Source organism: Macrotis lagotis, chromosome X (assembly GCF_037893015.1).
Source record: "Macrotis lagotis isolate mMagLag1 chromosome X, bilby.v1.9.chrom.fasta, whole genome shotgun sequence".
NCBI classification, from domain to species: domain Eukaryota; kingdom Metazoa; phylum Chordata; class Mammalia; order Peramelemorphia; family Peramelidae; genus Macrotis; species Macrotis lagotis.
The window spans coordinates 503,676,778-503,697,916 of NC_133666.1; the positions used below are offsets into that span (position 1 = coordinate 503,676,778).

The 21,139-nt window shown below is 39.1% G+C and overlaps 1 protein-coding gene across 1 annotated transcript in view; it reads right to left on the bottom strand.

Annotated features, from left to right (window-relative positions):
- PARD6G (par-6 family cell polarity regulator gamma) overlaps nucleotides 1-20,038 on the bottom strand; it is a 154,427-nt gene extending 134,389 nt beyond the window's left edge. Inside the window, exon 1 of the mRNA XM_074205063.1 lies at nucleotides 19,814-20,038. Coding sequence (XP_074061164.1) covers nucleotides 19,814-19,885 — 72 coding nt within the window. The 5' untranslated portion in view covers nucleotides 19,886-20,038. The remainder of the gene's footprint in view (nucleotides 1-19,813) is intronic.
- Nucleotides 20,039-21,139: the final 1,101 nt, after the last annotated feature.

Here is a 21,139-nt window from a genome sequence, read left to right on the forward strand (position 1 = left end):
CCCAATAATGAATGAATGGCTATTTCCCAAGCAGAAAAACTCATAGTAAGACAAGAAAGGAGAAAAGGGAGGAACAGAGGAAGAAGGAAAGAAAAAGAGAGAGGAAGAAATAGATGAAGAAAATTACTACAAACTTTAAAAAAGTCATAACACACTGAATAAGTATTATACTATGAAAAAAATGAATGAAAAAGAAAGTTTTATAAACTCTCTATTGATCATGGAATGGATCAAAAAAGAAACAAAACTTTAAAAAATATATCAGGTTAGAAATTAGGTCAAAAATCAGAATTCTGCTCAAAGCAGAATAAAGACAAACAGCAGAGTAGAAAATTTAGCAAATATGAAAGAGGATTTCTCCACAGTAGAAGAGGTGGGGGAAGAATAACAGATTTAGAAATTAAAAATACATTTTAAAAAGTTGGCAAAAGGAAAAAAACAATAAAACTTTGAAAAAACACATGAATTATATAATAAATCCCTATCTATCTTCATAGAATAAAAGGATAATAGATCTCCTGGAAAAAAAAAGCCACAAGTTATATTCTTTTTAAAAAATTGAATATTCTTCAATAAATAACACAAAAACATAGACTATATTGAATACAGATGTCAAGTACTGATTGAACAAATCCACAGATAGCCAGAGAAAAAAAATCCATGTATGAAACTCTTGAGATTAAATTTTGGAACTGTAATGCCAAGCCACAAATTCTGCAAGCAAATCAGGAGAAAGATATTCAGCTTTGAAGGCACCTCTGTTTGAATAACACAGGATTATGCCAAAATCAAGGCGGGGGAATCAGAGAAAAGATAGATTAGGCTATTCCAAAAAGCAAGAGAATTTAAGATACAATCCTCAAAACACTATTCTATCAATTAAAAAACATCATCAAAGGAGATGTATTTAAGGAATTCCTATCTTGAACAAAACAGACAAAACAAAAAAATAAAATAAAGAAAAGCAGCAAAGTCAAAACTGGAACTGAGGCATGTGGTCAGGAGGACTCTCTCCATTGATGGGAAAAAGAAATTGGAGTAGTACTATTGTATTATATTATATTATATTATATTATATTATATTATATTATATTATATTATATTATATTATTGTACTATATTGTAGTATATTGTTCTATAGGCAGGTAGGTGGTATAATGTGTAAAGCAATGGGCAAGAGTTTGAAAGTCCCAAGTTCAACTCTTACTTACTAGCTGTGTGACCCTGGCCAAGTCACTGAACTTCTTTGCCTCAGTTTCCTCAAATATAAAATGGGGGTGATAACAGAACCTACACCTCTCAGGATTGTTGTGAGGCTATTACAAATGAGAAATAAAGAAGATCTGAATTAGTGTCATCACAGTAGAAATGGAAAAGAAAACTGTTTTGAGACTAGGAAAGTAAAATGATGAGGGACAATGTATGTGAAAGGTGAAGTGTATAGAGTCAAAATTACACTGAGATTTCAAATCCGGGTAACCAGGAGAATGGTCCCATTAACAGTCACAGGGATTAAAGGTTTTAAGTAGAAAGGAAAATAAGTTCAGTTTGGGATATATCGAGTTTAAGATGCCACTCAGTCATCCAGAGTGCAGTTGGAAGGGACTTCAAAGACCAGCTAGCACAATCTATACCTAAACAAGAATCCATCCCCTTTTTGATGTACCTGAAAAGTTGTCATCCAGAATTTTTTTGGGTATGTCTATTGATGGGGATCCCCCTACTTTTGAAAGCAGCCTAGACTACCTTTGGGTACCTACTTTTCTCTTTTTCCAGGCTAAATGTATCCAATTCCTTCTGTAATCTCATCTGAAACTCAGGAGAGAGGTGAGGATATGGATTTGGGAGATGTGTAATTTTGATTAAGATTTGGGGAGGAAGTAAGGATGAAAGAGGGGAAAAGATGAAGGGATAGAAAAAGTTTAAAGACAGAATCTAAAGGGAGGACTCCATTAAAAGAACAGAAAGGAGAAGAAGAAATAAGGAGAAAGATAAAGAACCATTCCTCAAAAAAGAGCCTTTCTCACCCAGAGACTAGGGAATTATCCTTTTGGTTTATAATAGTACTCTCAAATTAACATTAATTAACATTAATGTTACTCTCAAATTAAAATAAGACAATTTTGAGAAGAGGAATGATGATAGTTCCCTTACAGCATAAGGGCATATTAGTCTAATGTAGGTTGTCGATTTTTCTACTTCAAGGTCAGACAAGTCAATTCATTCATAAAGATGTTAAAGGTTTTACTGACAATCCTGAAGGCTACATGTAGGAACAAGGTATCGCACTGCTCCTCCTCCTCCAAAGACCAAGCTGGCAGCTTATAGAAGAAGTCCATACTGGTCTCTCAGGTAACTTGTATCACACAGAAATTAGAGTCCCACCTCAGTTCACCTACTTGCATTCTTCACATATAAATGAAATTTATCCCAAATCAAATGGAAGAGTTTATATCTGAACTGAAGATGAGGGAAGGGTTCATGATATACATTGCTTGGTTATTGACCTATCCTAAATAAGTAAAGTATTTTAATAGGGGTAAGTCTGAAATTTCTAACTGTCAAACCACAAAAAATAATAAATTTATCTGGGGGACACCTGGAACATTTCCTAACTATAAAGGGAAATGTTCTGGTTTAAGAAAACTGTGCTGAGTTCCATGAATTACAGAATATGGTTATAGGGGGTTAAATTCTCTAAAGTGAAATGAAACACAGACCTATCTCACTTCACAAAACAGTCCATGTTCTTGAAAACCATAAACCAAAATTTCTCCATATCAGGTTCAATGTTTCCTACTGGGTTCATTTTTTTTTTTTAGGTTTTTGCAAGGCAAACGGGCTTAAGTGGCTTGCCCAAGGCCACACAGCTAGGTAATTATTAAGTGTCTGAGACCGGATTTGAACCCAGGTACTCCTGACTCCAGGGCCGGTGCTTTATCCACTACGCCACCTAGCCACTCCTTGGGTTTATTTTTTTAAAATTTTAAATATTTCATTGATGTCTTTTTGTCTTCATATCACCTTGCCTAGCAATGTTTAATAATATTATGTTCTACTAGTTCCTCATCTCTCTGACATGGGGAGGAGGTAGGTTTCAACCATCTCTTTTCCAGAATCTTCATTGAATTCTGTTCTTTTACATTGTTTCTACTAATTTCACTGTGCCACAATTCATACAAATACTATGTTTCTCTGTATTCATCTGTATTCTCTTGTATTCATCATTTATTATTAAACAATAAAATTCCATTATGCACATAAATCATAGACTTTTTTTTCAGCTACTCCCTAATTGATGGGCACTGTTTCCAATTTTTTAGTACCACAAGGAGAACTATTATGAATGTGCATGTGAGTGCATGTGTGTGTGCCTGTGCATTAGGTCTCTATTTTTGGCTTTAACCTCCTTAGGGAATAAGTCCCACAGTGGGATTTCTGGGTAAAAGGGTGTGGACAGTATAGTCTTTTTTCCTTTAATAATTACAAAGTGAAACACAGAATAATTGGACTTCACAAATCTACTAAGAGAGAAAGCATAAGTTTCCCTGTCCAAATATGGAATGGACTTCATCAAAAGGTAGTAGGATCCTCCTGCTTGGAAGTGTTCAAACAGTAGCTTTGTGATCAACAATGGTGATTGTTTTTTGAATAGGAGTTGAACTAGATTGGCCCCTAAATGTTCCCTGCAATTCTGAAATTCTCTTATTCTTCCCATAGACTCACTCCCAACACTGACTTCCTATCTCTGCCAATTTGTAATGGAAAATTCAAAGTTGTGTTTAATTTGTATTCCTCTTACTATTCATGATTTGCTACACATCTTCATGTGAGTTTGCAGATTTTTTAACTGTTCCTATCTTTTGACAATTAATTTAGGAGGAAATGATTCTTATGGATATTAGACTTTTTAATCAGCGCTAGTGGATGCATATATTTCTATATGGAAGCAGCCTATGCATTACTTCCTAATTTAGACATAATTTATCTGGGCAAAATCTTTTAAATTTGATATAATTAGAATGGTTCATCTTTTATAATATTCTCTAGCTGACTGATCATTATGAAAAAGTATCTGGTTTTGCTATCTAGTCTTCTATATAATGTCATTTTTGTTTAATTAATAAAATCCAAGAACTGTAGCATGATAGAGGTGACCAAGAGAAGAAAAAAACATGTCTTAAGAATCAAATGCTTTTTTATGGGTAAAAATTATAATTTCCTGCTAAAACTTTTTAATATTAAAAAATGAGTTACAAAACAAGAGCTCTGAGTATTTAGGATTATTTTCATTTAACTCAACAGAGCACATTAGATTGAATGAAATGACCTTATTTCTAGCAAATTTGCCCTCTAATAATTCCCAGTAGAAAAATGTTCAACAGAACAACTAAGGTTTTAAGGTGGGTGTTGTTAGGTTGGCGGGGAGGGCGGGTTGCAGCTCCATGAGGAGGCAGAATGTTCCCTCTCCCCAGTTTATAAATTAGGTAATTCATTTATAAAATTACATAAATTCACAAATTAGGAAATTCACTCTTGAGATTAATTAATAAAGGCTCATTTACTCGGCAGACAAGTATTTATCAAGGGCCAGTCACTGAGCAAGAAACAAAGCAAAGTTCCTGACCTCAGGGAGCTTATAGTTTACCAGTGCTCTCTTTACTATATCAATTTCCAATTACACAGGAGCAGCTAGAAGGTGAAGTGGATAGAGCACTGGCCCTGGAACCAGGAGGACCTGAGTTCAAATCTGCCCTCAGACACTTAATAGCTACCTAGCTATGTGACCTTGGGCAAGTCACTTAACTCCATTGCCTTGCCCAAACAAAAGGCAAAAACAAACAAAAATTTTCAATTACATAGCAAACAAAAAAGTATTACTTTATAAATCAGCAATCTTGAATGGATTCTTCTTTCTTCTTGAGTCCTGTTTTTGACATAATAAGCTCTTGGTATCTTTAGAGGTGTGAAACCATTCAGTCCAAAAAAGGAGACAGTAATTGTAATCATCTAGAGTAGGGGTGGAGAACCTTCTTACTTCCAAGGGCTATTAAGATATTAGCATTCAAGCACTACATAAAATTATCAACTTAAAAATTATTCTTCTAAATTTAATTAATTCACCTCTAAAAGGCTCCTAGATTTATTGAATATTGTGTTTGCTCAATCCCACCATATCCCCATTGCTGTGGCAACACCACACCAAATAATTTCTCAGCCTTATATGTATGGCCCACAGACCAGATGTTCCCTGTACCTACTCTAGAGGAAAATAGGTATTTTACCCAATTTTGGGAAACCCTGGCCTAGACCCCAGGGTTGAAAGATTCTGGCTTTTAGAATTGGATGAGTTAATGTGGACCAAATGAAGAAAACTGAAATTTAACATTAAATAAAAAAAAATAAAGTTTTCCAAAACACTCTTAAAGAAACTAGGAAATTCTATAAATGACTCTTTAAATAATATATATCAAGTTAGTTCCCTGATTTATAAGTCAATCAACCAACATTTGCTTATGAGAGACTACAATGTTTATTAAGGGAGTCAAAAGACCTGAATTCTAATCTCTGTCTTGTCACTAGATAGCCATGTGACTCTACTAACTATGTCTATACTTCTTTGGACTTCAATAAAATGACAAATAAACTGGATATTTTCTAAGGCACCTTAAATAATACATTTCTTACAAACACTAATTAAGCACCTACAATGTGCAAGACTTTATCCTAAGTACCTCAGGGAATACAAAGAAGCCACAGCTCCAGTTCTAGCAAGGATGAACAATATATTCAGGAAATACAAGGAGTAAGGAAAAGGTACCAGATGAGTTTTATCCATGTGTTACAAGAATTTGATAGAAGCCATCATTTTGAGTTTGGTTTATTAGATATCCTACTTCAGGATTCTTTAACCTGTTGTCTATGAACTTAAAAAAAATTTTTTTAGATAACAACATTTCAATATAGTTAATTTTCTTTGTAAACTGTTATATTTTATTTTCCATATTTAAAAATCAGGGGTCAATGGGTTTCACAAAACTGCCAAAAGGGTCTATTAAAAATCAGTAGAAAGATGAAATACTGTTGAGCTGTAAGAAATGATAAACAAAATAGTTTCAGAATAACTGGAATATTACTGTGCTGTAAGAAATTATAAAAAAGGGTGGCTAGGTGGCGTAGCGGATAAAGCACCGGCCTTGGAGTCAGGAGTACCTGGGTCCAAATCTAGTCTCAGACACTTAATGATTACTTAGCTGTGTGGCCTTGGGCAAGCCACTTAACCCCATTTGCCTTGCCAAAACCCTGAAAAAAAATTATAAAAAAGATAGTTTCAGAAATACCTGGAAAGACTAATATAAACTGAGATAAAATGAAGTGAGCAGAACTAGGAGAACATTGTACACAGTAACAGCAATATTGTACAGTAATCAACTGTGAATGATTTAGCAATTCTCAGCCATACTATGATCCAAGATAATTCTGAAGGACCTATGATGAGAATGCTATCTACCTCCAGAAAAAGAGCTGATATGCAGATCATATCTGAATGCAGATCAAATCATACTTTTTAAAAACAACTGTTTTTCTTGATTTTTTCTTTCATTTTTCTTGATCTTTGTTCTTTTTTGCAACATGGCTAATATGAAACTTGTTTTGCATGACTTGACATGTATCATCTACTTATCAAAGTCCTTCCCTTCTCATGGAGAGGAGGAATTTTGCAACTCAAAAATTATTTTTAAAAATGAATGTTAAAATTTGCTTAAAATATAATAACACCCCCCCCCTTTTTTAAGGTTAGTGGAAATGACATTTGATTTCAAAGTTGAAGGATAACAGATTTTAACAGGCAAAGAAGGTAGGGAAGGCATCTAAAGTGGGAAAATGGAATGTGAAAGGACAGTATTGTTTAAATTGTATTCTGAGGAATAGAGGTCTGACCAGCTTGACTAAGGAGAAGGATTTATGTAGGAACATAACTGAAAAGTTTGAGTGGGATCAAGTTGTAGAGGGCCTTGAATGCCAAACTAAGGAATTTGGATTTGATCCTCTCTAGACAGTGAAGGTTCTTTGTTAGGGGAGTGACAAGACAAAAATAATACACTGGATAGATTGAAGTTAGCAGAGGTTAGGAGCTAGGAGGCCATTTAGGGAAATACTCCAAAGTCCAGAGGTAGTAACAGTGAATTTCCTGTCCTGCCCCAACCTCTCTGATAACCAACATCACATCTTCAACTGCCTTTCAGACATCTTGACCTGACTATCCAGAAGACATCTTAATCTAATCATGTCCAAAACTGAATTCTATCTTTCCTCCTAACCTCACCCTCCCTTCCCTGCTACTGTAGAAGGCAACACCAACTCCCCAGGCCTTCAGGTTCACAGCCTAGGAGTCATTCTTGTCTCCTATCTGTCACCACACCCCACATCCAATCTGTTGACAAGATCTGTTGTTTTCTCCTTTTCAACATCTCTCTAATACACCCTCTGCTCTCTTCAAAAGCAGGCCCTCAACATCTCATGTATGTACTACAGCAATATTCTGAAGGTGAGTCTGCCTGTCAAGTCGTTCCCCACACTAATTCAGCCACCAAAGTAATATTCCTAAAGGACAGGTATGACAATATGATTCTCCTACTCAATAAACTCTAATGGCTCCATATTGCCTCTAGGGTAAAATACGAAATCTTATGTTTGGGATTTAAAACTCTACGAGAGCCTCAAGAGATTATTTAGGTTACAGAATTTAGAAAGGCCGACTACAAATTCAATTAAGTTCACATGCAAGGTTAAGGAACAGCCAACCCTAATGATCTCTAAAAACAGGATAGACAACCTCCAACCTGTTCTAGATGACTTAGGTGTGGAATATGCCTGGAGGCAGTTGGCTGGCCCAGATGACCCTTTAGACATGCTCTTCCTATAATTCCATATTATGAGAAATTGAAAATTTCTATCAGAGCAATATTAGTAGTCACCAAGGATTAAAGGAATCATCTTATTTAAATATCTTCAAAGATACTCTCAAAAGTTTCTCAACAAATTAACAAGCATTTATAAAATGCCTAAAATGTGACAATTGTTACTCTTTTTGTCCTTTAGAAGATCTGGAAGGGATATCAGATATTATCTAAACTGACACACTTTAATCTAGTATCTTTAAGAAAAAGAGTGATAACTATATAATTGGTTTACTTTGTAATCTTACCATATTTCCCCATGTATAAGACACACCCTTTTTCCCAAAAAAATTTGGTGTCTAAAAACTGGGAGTGTGTCTTTTACAGTGGTTGTAGAATTTTTTTTACTTCTGTTTCTTGTTTTCTCACGCTTGTCTTTGTGCTTCTCGTTTCACCTTTGTTACCAGTCTATTAGGTGACATTTTGCTACCAAAAATTTCTAACCAGAAACAGCTCAGAAAAGATTTTCGTATGGTGCTAAATTCAAGTTCAAAGTGATCCAGTTTGCAAAAGTGAATGGAAATTGTGCTACTGAACTATCAGTTTGGTCCTTGATCAAGAGAGACAAGTCAGCCAAATGACCTAAGTTAGAGAAGGAATTAAAGAGTGAATTGAAGAGCTTGCTGATGAAAAAGAAGTGACTGATTTCAAAACAGGATACAATTGGTGCTTCATGTTCATGAAACAGAATGGACTAAGCAGTGTCCATGCACCAGACTTGCCTAGGGAGGACTTGTGGTCAACCCCAGACCAGAGCACAGGCAGGAGAGCAGTCAGAGCCTCTCCTGAGACAGTGATTTGTCATTAAACACAGATGAGGTTGAGCTAATGGATGGAAGTTTTGACAGTGATGAGTTGTATGAATTTTATGATGAATAAAACTTGAGTTCAGTAACTTTATGTAATACATTTTTTCCAAATTTCAGCCCCCAAATTAAGGTGCATCTTATACATGGGGAAATATGGTATTCTATTTCTAGATTTAAAAACATTCTGAGAAGGGGTCTATGGCTTCATAAGACTGCCAAAGGGGTTTTATGACACAAAAAATGTTAAGAATGAGGCAGTTGGGTGATACAGAGAATAGAAATCAGGAGGCAAGAGGACCTGAGTTCAAAACTTGCCTCAGGCACTTCATACTTACTAGCTGTGTGACTTCAGGCAAGTCACTTAACCCTATTACTTCACAAACACCTCCTCTCCAAAAAAAAAAAAAAAAAGTTAACACAGCCAGATCTAATCCAATCCTTTTATTTTACAAATAAGGAGAATCTTACAAATTCTGAAAATTGTACAGGTTGTCAATAGAAGACTCAGGATTCAAACTCAGGTTAATTGACTCCAGTGTGCATGGTGCATGCCTTACTACTAAATTAAGCTGTGTCCCTAATCCCTTAAGTGCTTTTCTGAATGGAAAGAGAGAGAGAGAGAGAAAGAGAGACAGACAGACAGACAGACACCATAAAAATGGGGAAGGGAAAGGGCCCTGGATAAAAGATAAGACAGTCAAGAAGCTACTTCTTAAGGATGGGATGTGGATAAGTTCATTAATGTATTTGATCTTTCATGCAAGTGCTTTTGATATCAGTTCAAACTGCTAGTTCCAAAATATCACAATAGGGTGTTTCTGTTTAAGCTGATTATTCCTTTTTTATTGTAAACTAGCCACCAGACAAATTCTTTTTTTTAAGAGGTGTTAAATCAACTAGAGCACAGCAAACATTTCCACAATTTCTCTTTAAGAACTACTGTATTCCAAAATGCAGGGAGCAGAACCAGAACAATTTAAACAATAACTGCAGCATCATAAAGGCAATAAGCTTAGATAGCCTTAAGAACTCTAATCAAAGCAGGATTCCGGAGGAACCAATATGTGTGCTATCCATTAGAGAGGGGATGGACTTAGGGTGCAGATTAAGACTTGTTTTTCTTGGACATGGCTTGTCTATGCATATTTGCTATAAAGGTTGTGGTCTTTTTTTTTTAACTTTTCCCATGGTGCGGGGGGGGGGGGGGGGGGGGGGGAGAGACAAGGAAATAAGGTGGAGACAAGAGAAAATAGAATTTTATTCATTAAAAAAATTAATTAAAATGTCAAAAGACTGGGGTTGGCTAGGTGGCATAATGGATAGAGCACCAGCCCTGGAGTCAGGAGTACCTGAGTTCAAAGCCAGCCTCACATACTTAATAATTATGTAGCTGTGTGGCCTTGGGCAAGTCCCTTAACTCCATTGCCTTGCAAAAAAAACTAAAAAAAAATATGTCAAAAGACTATTCTTTACTGTTTCTAGATTTCTACTATTCTGTGTGCTTGTAGGGTGGACTAAACAGAGAAAGAGGGAGGAAGGAAGGGAGGGAAGGAGAGAGAGAAAAAGAGAAAAATGGCCCCATTGGAGACTAGCTTCTGGAAACCATTTGTGATTTAACCCAGAAGGGAAAAGATATTCTAATCTACCCTGACACTAAACCAACTCAAGAGAGAATTACCCATCCCAGAGGTTGGAGACCAGTTATGATCACTAGACTAGATTCCTAGCAATGATGATAGGTCTTACCAGATGTTTATACTCCTTGATGAGGTCTGTGGCTCTAAGTATATTTCCAATTGTGGATGTGGGAAAAATCTTTAGCTTGGTGACAAGATTTCTTGCCCTCCCCAACCTTTAGTTGTAGGGTAAAAGGAGATTTTTAAAAGAGAGAGAGAAAAAAGGAGGGGGGAAAAAAAGAGAAGTATTTTAATTATCTTACCTTATATTCATGACCAAATTGGTTTTCTATCCTTAATATTTCTTACAGTTATTAGTCCATTCCCTAATAAGTTCAAAACAGAGGCCTGATCTGTTGATTTTCACAATATCTGAGAAATGATCATTCAAGAACCTGTTTTTTATATTTATGGATATTTAATTCAACAGGCATTTATTAAGCACCTTGTTATTGTCCTTCTTACTCAAGAGGACCAAAATGAAATCACCATGCCAGAGTCAAGATACAGCATGTCTGACTGTGGCTGATCAGATCAATATGAGCTCAGAAAGCTCTATACTAGGTCAAGCACAAATAGCTCATATGTACATTTAGGAAGGAGAGAGCTCTAAATTTGTTCATCTCATGTTTTTTTGAGCTATAGATACTCTGCATTGCTCACACAGTACAGCACCTTCTTTGATGCATGCATGCATTGCCATGGTGGACAGTCCTTTGCCAGTGTTTCTTAACTCTCAGTCAATACCAAAGCTCTTCAAGAAGGAGAGTGTCCTTGTTTCAGTTCTTCTGACCTCTGTGAGAGTACTCTGTGTTTTGTATGAGTTATCAGTAAAATAGCATTTTAGGCATTCAAACCCAGTGCAAGCAAGATGCTTACTCACTGTGCAAGGTGCTACAGGAAATATAAAGCTTAGATACGACACAATCCCTACTCTCCTGGAGATCAAGCATCTACTCATTTGTACTGCTAATTTAGCAGTAAAGTAGGGACATTTACAGAATTAGAAATCAAATCCTTATAAAATATTGGATTTAGAACTGGAGGCACCTCGGAGAAAATCTAATTCAACCACTCATTTTTCAGATGAAGAAATTTTCCAGTTGTGATTTTGAACATGTCCATTACTTGGAAATGGAGGCAAGACTAGCTGTCTAAGGGCAAACTTCTCGCTTTTTTATTGGTTTTGACTTTTTCATTTATCTAAACAAATAACTGTTATCCCCTTTGGCATGGAGGCACTCAAAGTGTAGACAATGAGCTAAAAACACAAGGGAATAAGTGTAGTTTAAAGAACAATTACAATATATTCAACTTCTCTTTCTATGCTGTCCAGCAAGAATTCTCTATAGCAATGTCAAAAAAAAGAAAATCAAACTCTTAACTAGGAGGTGCAAAAACAACCTACTTCTTCCAAAGAATGAACAAGTCATTTCCAATGACAAGGTAACCTTAATATAACCCATCTTCTGGAGTCTCTCAAGGAAGAGGTCTGACAGTGTTCTCGCTTAGGAAATTCTGGCTCTATATCTTAAATCTTAATTTTCAAGTTCATAGTTGTGGGATCACAATATTCCAGCTGAAAGAGACCAAACTTCTAGTCTAAGAATTTTCTTTTACAAAAGAGGAAACTGCAGTGGGTGTTAATATTGCATAACCAACAGCTAACCTCCCTCAGTCTGGGTTGGATGTTAATAGTGATTGATATGATGTTGATACTACCAACAGCTTAAATGAATACTAAGTAAATGATAACAAGGCAAGCTCCAGACACTTCCTCTAAAACAACCCAAAGCAAACTTGTATGAACTGATACAGATCAAGAAAAGCAAAAGTAGGTGTACAATGCTCATCATGACTACAATAATGTCAATTTAAATAGTACCAATAATACCAAAATACTGAAATCACATTAAAAGGGATGCTGCTCATCAATTGAACAAATACATGATTGAGTTAGAATAGTATTGTGCCATGATAAATGACATGGTTTCAGAAAAACTTGGAAAGACTTACTCAAACTGATGAAGTGAAGTGAGTAAAGTCAGGAGATCATTGTAACAAATTCAGAGCAGTATAGTATGATGATCAACTATGAATGACATTCTCAGCAATAAAATAATTCAAGACAATTTCCCAGAATTTGATGAAAAATCTTATTCCCACCTCCAGAGAAAGATCTGATGCAGTCTGAATGCAGATTAAAGTATACTTTTAAAATTTTTTTGTTTTTTGCTTATGTTCTCTTTTGCAACATGACTAATAGTTTTGCATCACTACACCATATATAATTTATACCAAAAGACTTGCCTTCTCAAGGAGGGGGGGGGGGAAGAAGGTAAGGAATGTGGAGCTCAAAACTGATTTTAAAAAGTGAATGTTAAAATTTGCTTTTACATGTAATTGAGAAAAAATTTTTCTTAAAAAAAGAATAAAAAAACTCTAGAAATAGGTGGCACAGTGGATGGAGCACCAGCCCTGGAGTCAGGAGGACCTGAGTTCAAATCCAGTTTGGGCAAGGCACTTAACCCCAATAGCCTTAAAGAAATAATTTTTTTAAAAAATCTAGAAATGAAATCCTTCTTTTTGGCTCCAGTAAGCTCTTAAATCACAGCCCATTGGATACCCAGGGTTCATAGATTTAGCATTAGATAAGGATTTGGATATATTTTAGTCCAACTCTCTAATATAAGCTCAGGAAATTGAAATCCAAAGTTAAATGACATGTTCAAGGTAATAAAGAACCTCTGACTCCAAACCCAGTACTCTATGCAACTCAAGAATTTCCTTCATCTTCCTGAATAGATTTGTCCACATCATAGTGAAAAAGAAGTCAGCATATTCAAATCTTGCCACAGACACTTAATAGCTACTGTGATCTTGGGCAAGTCACTTAACTTCTCTCTGTGTCAGTTTTCCTAGCTAAGAACCCAGAATAATTGCACCTCCCCACTGGGTTATTGTGAAGATCAAATGAGAAAACATTTGAAAAGTGCAATGCAAACTTAAAAGTTCTATATAAATATTATCTATTGCTATTATTGGACAACTAAATGACCCAATGGATGGAGTTTAGAGCCCAGAGTCAGGAAGATCTGAGTCTTATATATGTACTAGTTGTGAAATTCTGGGTTAGTTACTTAATCCCTCCTTGCCTCAGTTTCCTCATTTGTAAAATAAGCTGGAGAAGGAAATGGCAACCATTCTAGTAACTTGCCAAAAAAACCCTCCAACATTAGCAGTAGAAGTAGTATTTGTTGTTGTTTATCCTTCATTCTCAGATAACATGACATCCAGAAAGTGATGCCATGACATGCAAGTGAATTGGATTTGAAGGAAGGCGTGCCAACTTCAATCACCAACCTCAATTTTTCCTCCAGAGCCATCTGGGTCTAGTGGCCAGATATGGATCAGAACAAGAGGAAATGGCCCATTGTGAACTAATTGAGGCTATATGACACGACCAGGATCACATAGTTGGTAAGTGTTAAATGTATGAGGTTGATTTGAACTCAGACGTTCCTGACTCCAATCCCATTACTCTATCTACTATTCCACCTAGCTGAAATGGCAAACCACTCTAGTATCTTTGTTAAAAATAATCCCAAAAGAGGTTTCTGAGTCAGACATTACTGAAAATGACTAAATAACATTGTTAGTAGCAGCAGCAGCAGCAGCAGCAGCAGCAGCAGAAGTAGTAGAAGTAGTAAGGAGTAAGAGTAGGAATAAAAGGAGTAGAAACCATAGGAAACAAGACAAGCAACACCTGCATTCAATGGAAGGGAATACAATTTCCAACCTAACTGATGAGTCCCACTAGTTCCCTGATAAGATTCTTGTCAAGATGCTATTTCCCAAATCAAGTAATCAAACCTGTCCCTGTCTCACATTCACACACACACACACTCATATGCCAAAATGTTAAAAGGGGTGTAGCTTACACTTGCAGGTGAGTCTAACCATGTTGGAACAGTTCTGAACCAGCTCTTGATGATGCAAGGAAAGTCACTATGGAAAAGAGCTGTTTTATTCCATCATCATTCCAAGAGATACAATGTGGAAAGGATGTGTGGCTATGTGGAGAGCTGGGACATACAGGACCACTGCCAAAAACCAGAGTCAGAAAGATAAAGAAATCTCAAGTGCCAGCATAAAACACTTCAATGAAATTCTTAACACCCTTCTGTCTATATACTAGTGTACCCACTGACCATTTTCAGAGAATAAAAGTCAAATACTTCAGGATGAATTATCCTAAGGGGAAAAAAGGATCACTGTTTATTCAAAACATTTGGAAATAAGAACTGCACCACAGTCTGGAGTAGCTTAAAAATCTATGTTTTGATAATACTACCAGGCATTATTTATACAGACGTTCTTTGCTTCTAGCAAAGCAGAAAGCCGCAGAGAAGTAGCTATGTGTCAAGATCAGAATTGGTCCCCAAGTATGGGATGCAAGAGGTTAGATTCTTTCTTTCAAGACAGGGATAATATAAGGCAGCTATCAAACTCCTCAGCTCACTGTTTATAGGAACAAAAGAAATCCATAAAATGCCTTAAACTCCTTAAACACAACTCTGTACAGGACTGCAAAAGTTCTAGTATCCAAAAGAACCTGGTTATATTTATTTTAGCTGTATGAATGAACAGGGACTGTTTCATTCATTATATTTATATCTCTAGCATCTAGTATAGTCTCTGGCATACAAGAAATTAATAACTGCTAATAAGAACTAAAAAAGACTAAAAGGAAGAGAGAATATGAAGAGTAAAATCATACTTCTCCACTTTTTTACACTATTAAGAGTGTTATGGTTCCATAGGCTCAGTACCAAGACAATCTACTGGAATACTTAGTTACTTCTCACATCTACATATGAATATTATGTGATAATACATATGTATATTATTATATAATTATATATCAGATAATTATATAGTATATATACCTATATTATAACATTGATATATAGTAATATATTATATCATTTATATAATGTGCTATTGTGTGTGTGTGTGTGTGTGTGTGTATGCAACAACCTTCCAAAGTTCCCAAGTGAAATCAACTTTAAAAAGTTTTGGGGGAAGCTAGGTGGCGCAGTGGATAGAACACTGGCCCTGGAGTCAGGAGTACCTGAGTTCAAATTAGGCCTCAGACACTTAATAATTGCCTAGCTGTGTGGCCTTGGGCAAGCCACTTAACCCCATTGCCTTGCAAAAAAAACTAAAAAAAAAAGTTCTGGAAAACAAGCTCACAGAAAGATGAAGATATATTTTCCATGAAAAGTCAATGAAAATTTACCAACTACTTTCTACCTGTCCTTTTTCCTGCTCCTTCCCCTGGGTGCCTTCGGATTAGGGATCTTAGGTTTCAGAGAAAGAAGAAGAAATCTTAAAGGTCATCCAGTCCCATCACATACCAGATGAGGAAAATACTCTGGGAGTAAACAGCAAAATTGTGATTTAAATTCAGGTTCTCTGATTCCAAACCCAGTTACACTAAACAATATCCTTATCCCAAGGTTCTGGAGATCCTCTATGTTGTTCAATTATTTCAGTCTTGTCCCACTCTGTGACCCTATTTGGGGTTTTCTTGGAAAAGATACTGGTGTGGTTTACCATTTCCTTCACTAGCTCATTTTACAGATGAAGAAACTGAAGAAAATCGTATTAAAGTGACATGCTCAGGATCACACCTCTAGTAGTATCTAAGTCACATTTAAATTCAGGAAGATGTCTTTCTGATTACAGGCCCAAAGCTCTGTGCACTATGCACAGTGCCTAGCAGCCCTAGAGAAATTGTGTAGGCAAGTGAAAAAGCACTGACTGGATTCAAAGCACCTGGCTTCAGATTCTGTATCTGATGCTTACTACCTGTGTGACCTTAGATAAATCAATTAACTTCTTTTTCTTTTTCTCTTTTTTTTAAGGGTTTTGCAAGGCAATGGGGGTTAAGAAGTTTGCCCAAGGCCACACAGCTGAGTATTTATTAAGCGTCTGAGGTCACATTTGAACTCAGGTACTCCTGACTCCAGGGCCGGTGCTCTATCCACTGCGCCACCTAGGCATCCCTATTAACTTCTTTTGACTTTAGTTTCTTCATCTGTTAAATAATAGAATTAGACTAGATGGTCTTCGAGATCCCTTTCTGCTCTGGGTCTATGATCCTATCTCAGAAGCTAAATCTAAACATTTATTAGCCATCTAATATGTTAAGGGAGAACACTGCTTGAGGGAGAAGTGATTGATACAAAGAAAGAAAGATATGTTTCACACATACAAGTAACTATATAAAAATAAATATAAGAGAGTTGAGTAGCTAGGTGGCAAAGTGTATAGAATGCAGGTCCTGCAGTCAGGAAGACTGTGACCCTGAGCAAGGCACTTAGTCCAGTTTGCCTCAGTTTCCTCTTCTGAAAAATGAGCAAACCACTCCAGTATCTTAGCCAAAAAAAACAACCTAAGTGGAGGCACAAAGATATGGAAGTGACTGAAACTAAAAAACAACAATAGCAACACTTAAAGAGAGTTACAAAGTACTTTGAGGGAAAGTTCCCCCGAAAAAGGTGATTGCAATATGCTTTAAAGATTGGAGAGGGTGGCTAAGTGGCGCTGTGGATAAAGCACCGGCCCTGGAGTCAGGAATACCTGGGTTCAAATCCGATCTCAGACGCTTAATAATTACCTAGCTGTGTGGCCTTGGGCAATCCACTTAACCCCATTTGCCTTGCAAAAAAAACCTAAAAAAAAGATGGGAGAAAAGACAGGAAGTGGAAGGGCTGGATATAAGAATGTGCTGAACATATATAGGAACAAGGAGTCCAGTTTGGGTGGCTCATAGAGGAAATAAAAAGGAGCAGTATGAAATAAGGCTAGAAAGATAGTATGGTGCCAGGTTGTAGAAGACCTCAAATGCCAGGCTTATAAGTTTTATCATTTACTCAGTAACCAATAGAAGACACTACAGGGTTTTGGCCAGCGAAATGAGATGAATAGCCCTATGCATTAGGAGGGATGAACTGAAAATAGATGAAGGAAAAGGAAGGAATACTTGCTAAGCTATTGCACAGTTAAGGTTAATGGTAATGAAGACTGTACCAGGGTTGGGGCAATTGGAATAGAGGAGTCAGAGGTAAGAGATACTGCTCAGGCAGTATCAGTTGGTAACTGAGAGGCAAAGGAATAGAAGATAGCAGGATTTCTAAGATGGGAGTCTGGGTGAACAGTGGTATTGGTGACAAAAAATAGTGACATCAGAAAGTTTAAGGAAAAGATAAACAGCTGTTTTAGACCCCATTGTGTTCCAGGTGCTGGCAAGAAAACTTGATAGAAGTCTCCTGGGCAGTGTAGATGTATTTCTAGAGTGTGATAGAGAAGTGAGCGCTGATCCTAGAGCTGTCTCACTCTACACCTTCTCTGCTTAGTATAAAAAGCTTCAGCTTCCAGGGAATGCTGCAGGTTACTTGTTCTGAGAGTGAGCAAAGAGCCAGGCCCTTTCATTTATTTCTAATTGGTTCCACGGCTCTAGCTCAGGTTCCTAGTCTCCCCATAGAAGTCAGCATTTACTCACCTGCCTTCAAGAAACTAAAGGATTTTAACCTGTACTGTTTGTGATGCACCTTCACAAAACTCAAAACAGGCTTGGTAGCTTCCGTAGACACTTCCAAAAGAGAGAGAAGAGGGGGAATGACAGAATTTGGAAGGACATTCAATTTGCTTTACAGAAGTGTTAGAGAAGATGGGGTCCAGCTTCAGCCTGCCAATTTTGCTTCTAAAGCAGAATGAAAGCGAATAAGTGGTTAGTGCCTGTTGCTGAAAGTCCAACCTTTGTCTACCTCCTGCAGTTCCAGAATTCGGGAGTGGGGCCCAGGCTCTTCAGCAACAATTTTGCCCTCTAAAAATGAGAACAGCATCGTGGGGGTGGGGTTCAAGACTCTCCCGAATGTAGATCGAGCTCGAACACTACCCAAACTGCAGGGCTGGCCTTGGGCATCCCAGCCTAAGGTTCTCCACTCTTCCTCGCCCTTGGGGCCCTGCAGCACCTTCTGCTGGCTGAGCTTTGCGAATCCCAGTCGGCGCAAGCACTAGTGACCTGAAGGCTTTCCAGTCCTCCGGGTTTCCCAATACCTGGGGAAGCTTCAACCACTTCGGCTGATTCCAGGAACGGAGAAATCGGGGCCAACCCCGTGCAGTGGTCTCCAAAGACGCGGCAAAGCAATCCTTCAGTGTTCCTCGCCGGCTTCTCCTACCCCCACTCCCCCAAAGCCACCGTGTCCAGAGGAACCCACAGTCTCTACACAGACAAGCGTGTGTGCAGTTGGAAGCGAGGAAAGGAAGAGAACCTTCCCCCACAGGGGAGAAAATTAGGCTGATCATATCAAAAGATTTTACTTGTGTGTACACACACACACACACACACACACACACACACACCACAACAAGTTTAAACAAGCTCTCAGAAGTGAACGAGCTGGGCTCAGTGCAGGCAGGCGAGACTGACTCACTGGTTAGGATCCGCCAGAAGCCTACAGTAAACTGCCCCAGCCAGGGGCGCAGACAGCTAGCAGGGGGTGGGGGGCAGAGGGGAAAGCAAGGAGCCAGAAGGGCAGACTTGGGAGGGGAGATGGAGAGGGGAAAAGTAAGGGGTTGTCTGGAATCCTTTTCTTTACAAACACTTCTCCCCTGAAGCCTGTGGGAGGGGGGTCCTTCCAGTCCACGACCCCCTCCCCCAGTTTTCCATCCCATTGATCCGAATCCCCAATAAGCTTTAAGACTTTCAACCCCCCCCCCCCAGATGATTAGCTCAAGAAAAGCCGCCCTCTTCTCTAGCCCCCTCCCCGTCTCGGATTGCTTCTCAGTCCGACTAAACAAAAGAGCAAATTTAAATCGAGTGGGTCGGCAGCCGGAACATTTTTTCCATAGTTTCCCCTGCACTACGGACGTGCTTAGATCTAGCGGGAACCCCCCCCCCCCCCATTGGAAACCCAAGCGTCTAGCTCTACGAGGGAGACAGCGGCTAGACGGGGGATCCGCTCTCCTGGCTGCCCACGCCGGGCTGCTGGAGGCTCAGAACAGCGAACCCCAAACACAGGATTACACCGCCACAAAACTTCTGGGTGGCGGGGGGGTCCCTCGGTCCCCATCGCGGGTGCAGAAGAGGTGCTCCATTCCTCGGATCCCCAGCACAAGCCGGGAAGAGAAAGGTGGACCTGCTCCTTGGCCTCAGAAACAGCAAGAGAGCGCACGAAAAAGTTGTCCCCGAATTCTCCCGAAGTCAGGGATCGCAGAAGGGGCTCCATTCATTTGCGGGAGAGAAAGGGGGGGGGGGGCGGATCGGGCTCGGGGGCGGGCGGACCGCCGGGCTTACCTTACTCTTGACTTCCACTGCGTTGCAATCAAAAAACCGCAGACTCTGAGATTTATTAAAACTCCGATTCATTTTTTCGGTCCCAGCGAGGCTCTATCCTTCGCCCTTGCTCGGCAAGGGCTGCAAAAAAAGCCGATGGGTGGGTGGGAAAGCACCCCCTCCCCCTGCCTGCGGCCGGCCCCCCGCTCCCAGGCCAAGTGGCCTGGCTCCGGAACGCTCGCAGCCCCGGGAGGAGCGGATGCGTGGCCCCGGCGGCCGAGCTGGAGCGCCCGCCGCGGTCTCTGGGCTCTCCCCGGGCTTCAGGAGCTACAGATCGCCCGGCCTGGGCTCCGCGCGCGCCGTGACTCAATGGGGAGAGGAGCTCGGAGGGAAGACGCCTGCACGTAGTGCTCCGCCTCGCTGGAGACCCGCCCCCCCTTTTCTCCTCCCCTCCATCGCTCCATTTCCCTGGAGTCTGGAAGCTGCGGCGGCCTCTCCCGGCCTTAGCGGGCTCCTCGCCGGCAGAGGACGCGCTCTGTTGTCTGCAATTCGGTGGCGAAATTCCTGAAGCCCAGGCAAAGCCACACAAAGCTCTGGCTGATGTGCGCTGCACCCTGGAACACCTATCGGGGCCAAGCTTCCTGGCTTTGGCGACCCCGCCAGAGCCTAGGGTCCCCTCGGCTTCTGTGTCCTCTCCTCACTCATCCCTTCTGGAGAATGATTATTTTTGTTTAATCTTGCTTTGGTGGTTGTTGTCTGACTTTTTTCCTTTTGTGTTTTGTTTTTGCTGCTCTCTTGGGTAATTGTTTAAGCGAAGCATAGCAGTGGAAACCACAGAGGGAGAAAAAAAGCAAAAGAGAAAAATGCATTCCCTATTTAAGAATTTCTAAAACTTGTAAAGTCAAGAATAGATAAAATCGAGGGGAATGGGGGCTGGGTGGGAGGGGGAGTGAAATATCTTTGGATGATCTACAGAAATGTCATTGTTCCTTTCTGGCTCAGGCCCTGAATACTAAACAAATTCCATTCACCAAGTTTTGGGTGTTTCAAAAACCTCCCCGAGAATGGATTACAGTGAGACTTTTACCTCTGCCCAGCTTCTAGCCTCTATTTGTGAGAGAGGCGTGCCCATGAGCAGCTAGAGGGTATGATGGATAGAGCTCCAGGCCTGGAGTCAGGGATTCGGCCTCGGATACTAGCTATGTGACCTAGGGCAAGTCACTTAACCCTGTTTCCTCTTTTGTAAAATGAGCTGGAGAAGAAAATAGTAAGCCATTCCAGATTTTTCCAATAAAAATAACTAACATTTACATAGGGAATTAAGGTTTATAAAAATGATTTAGAGAT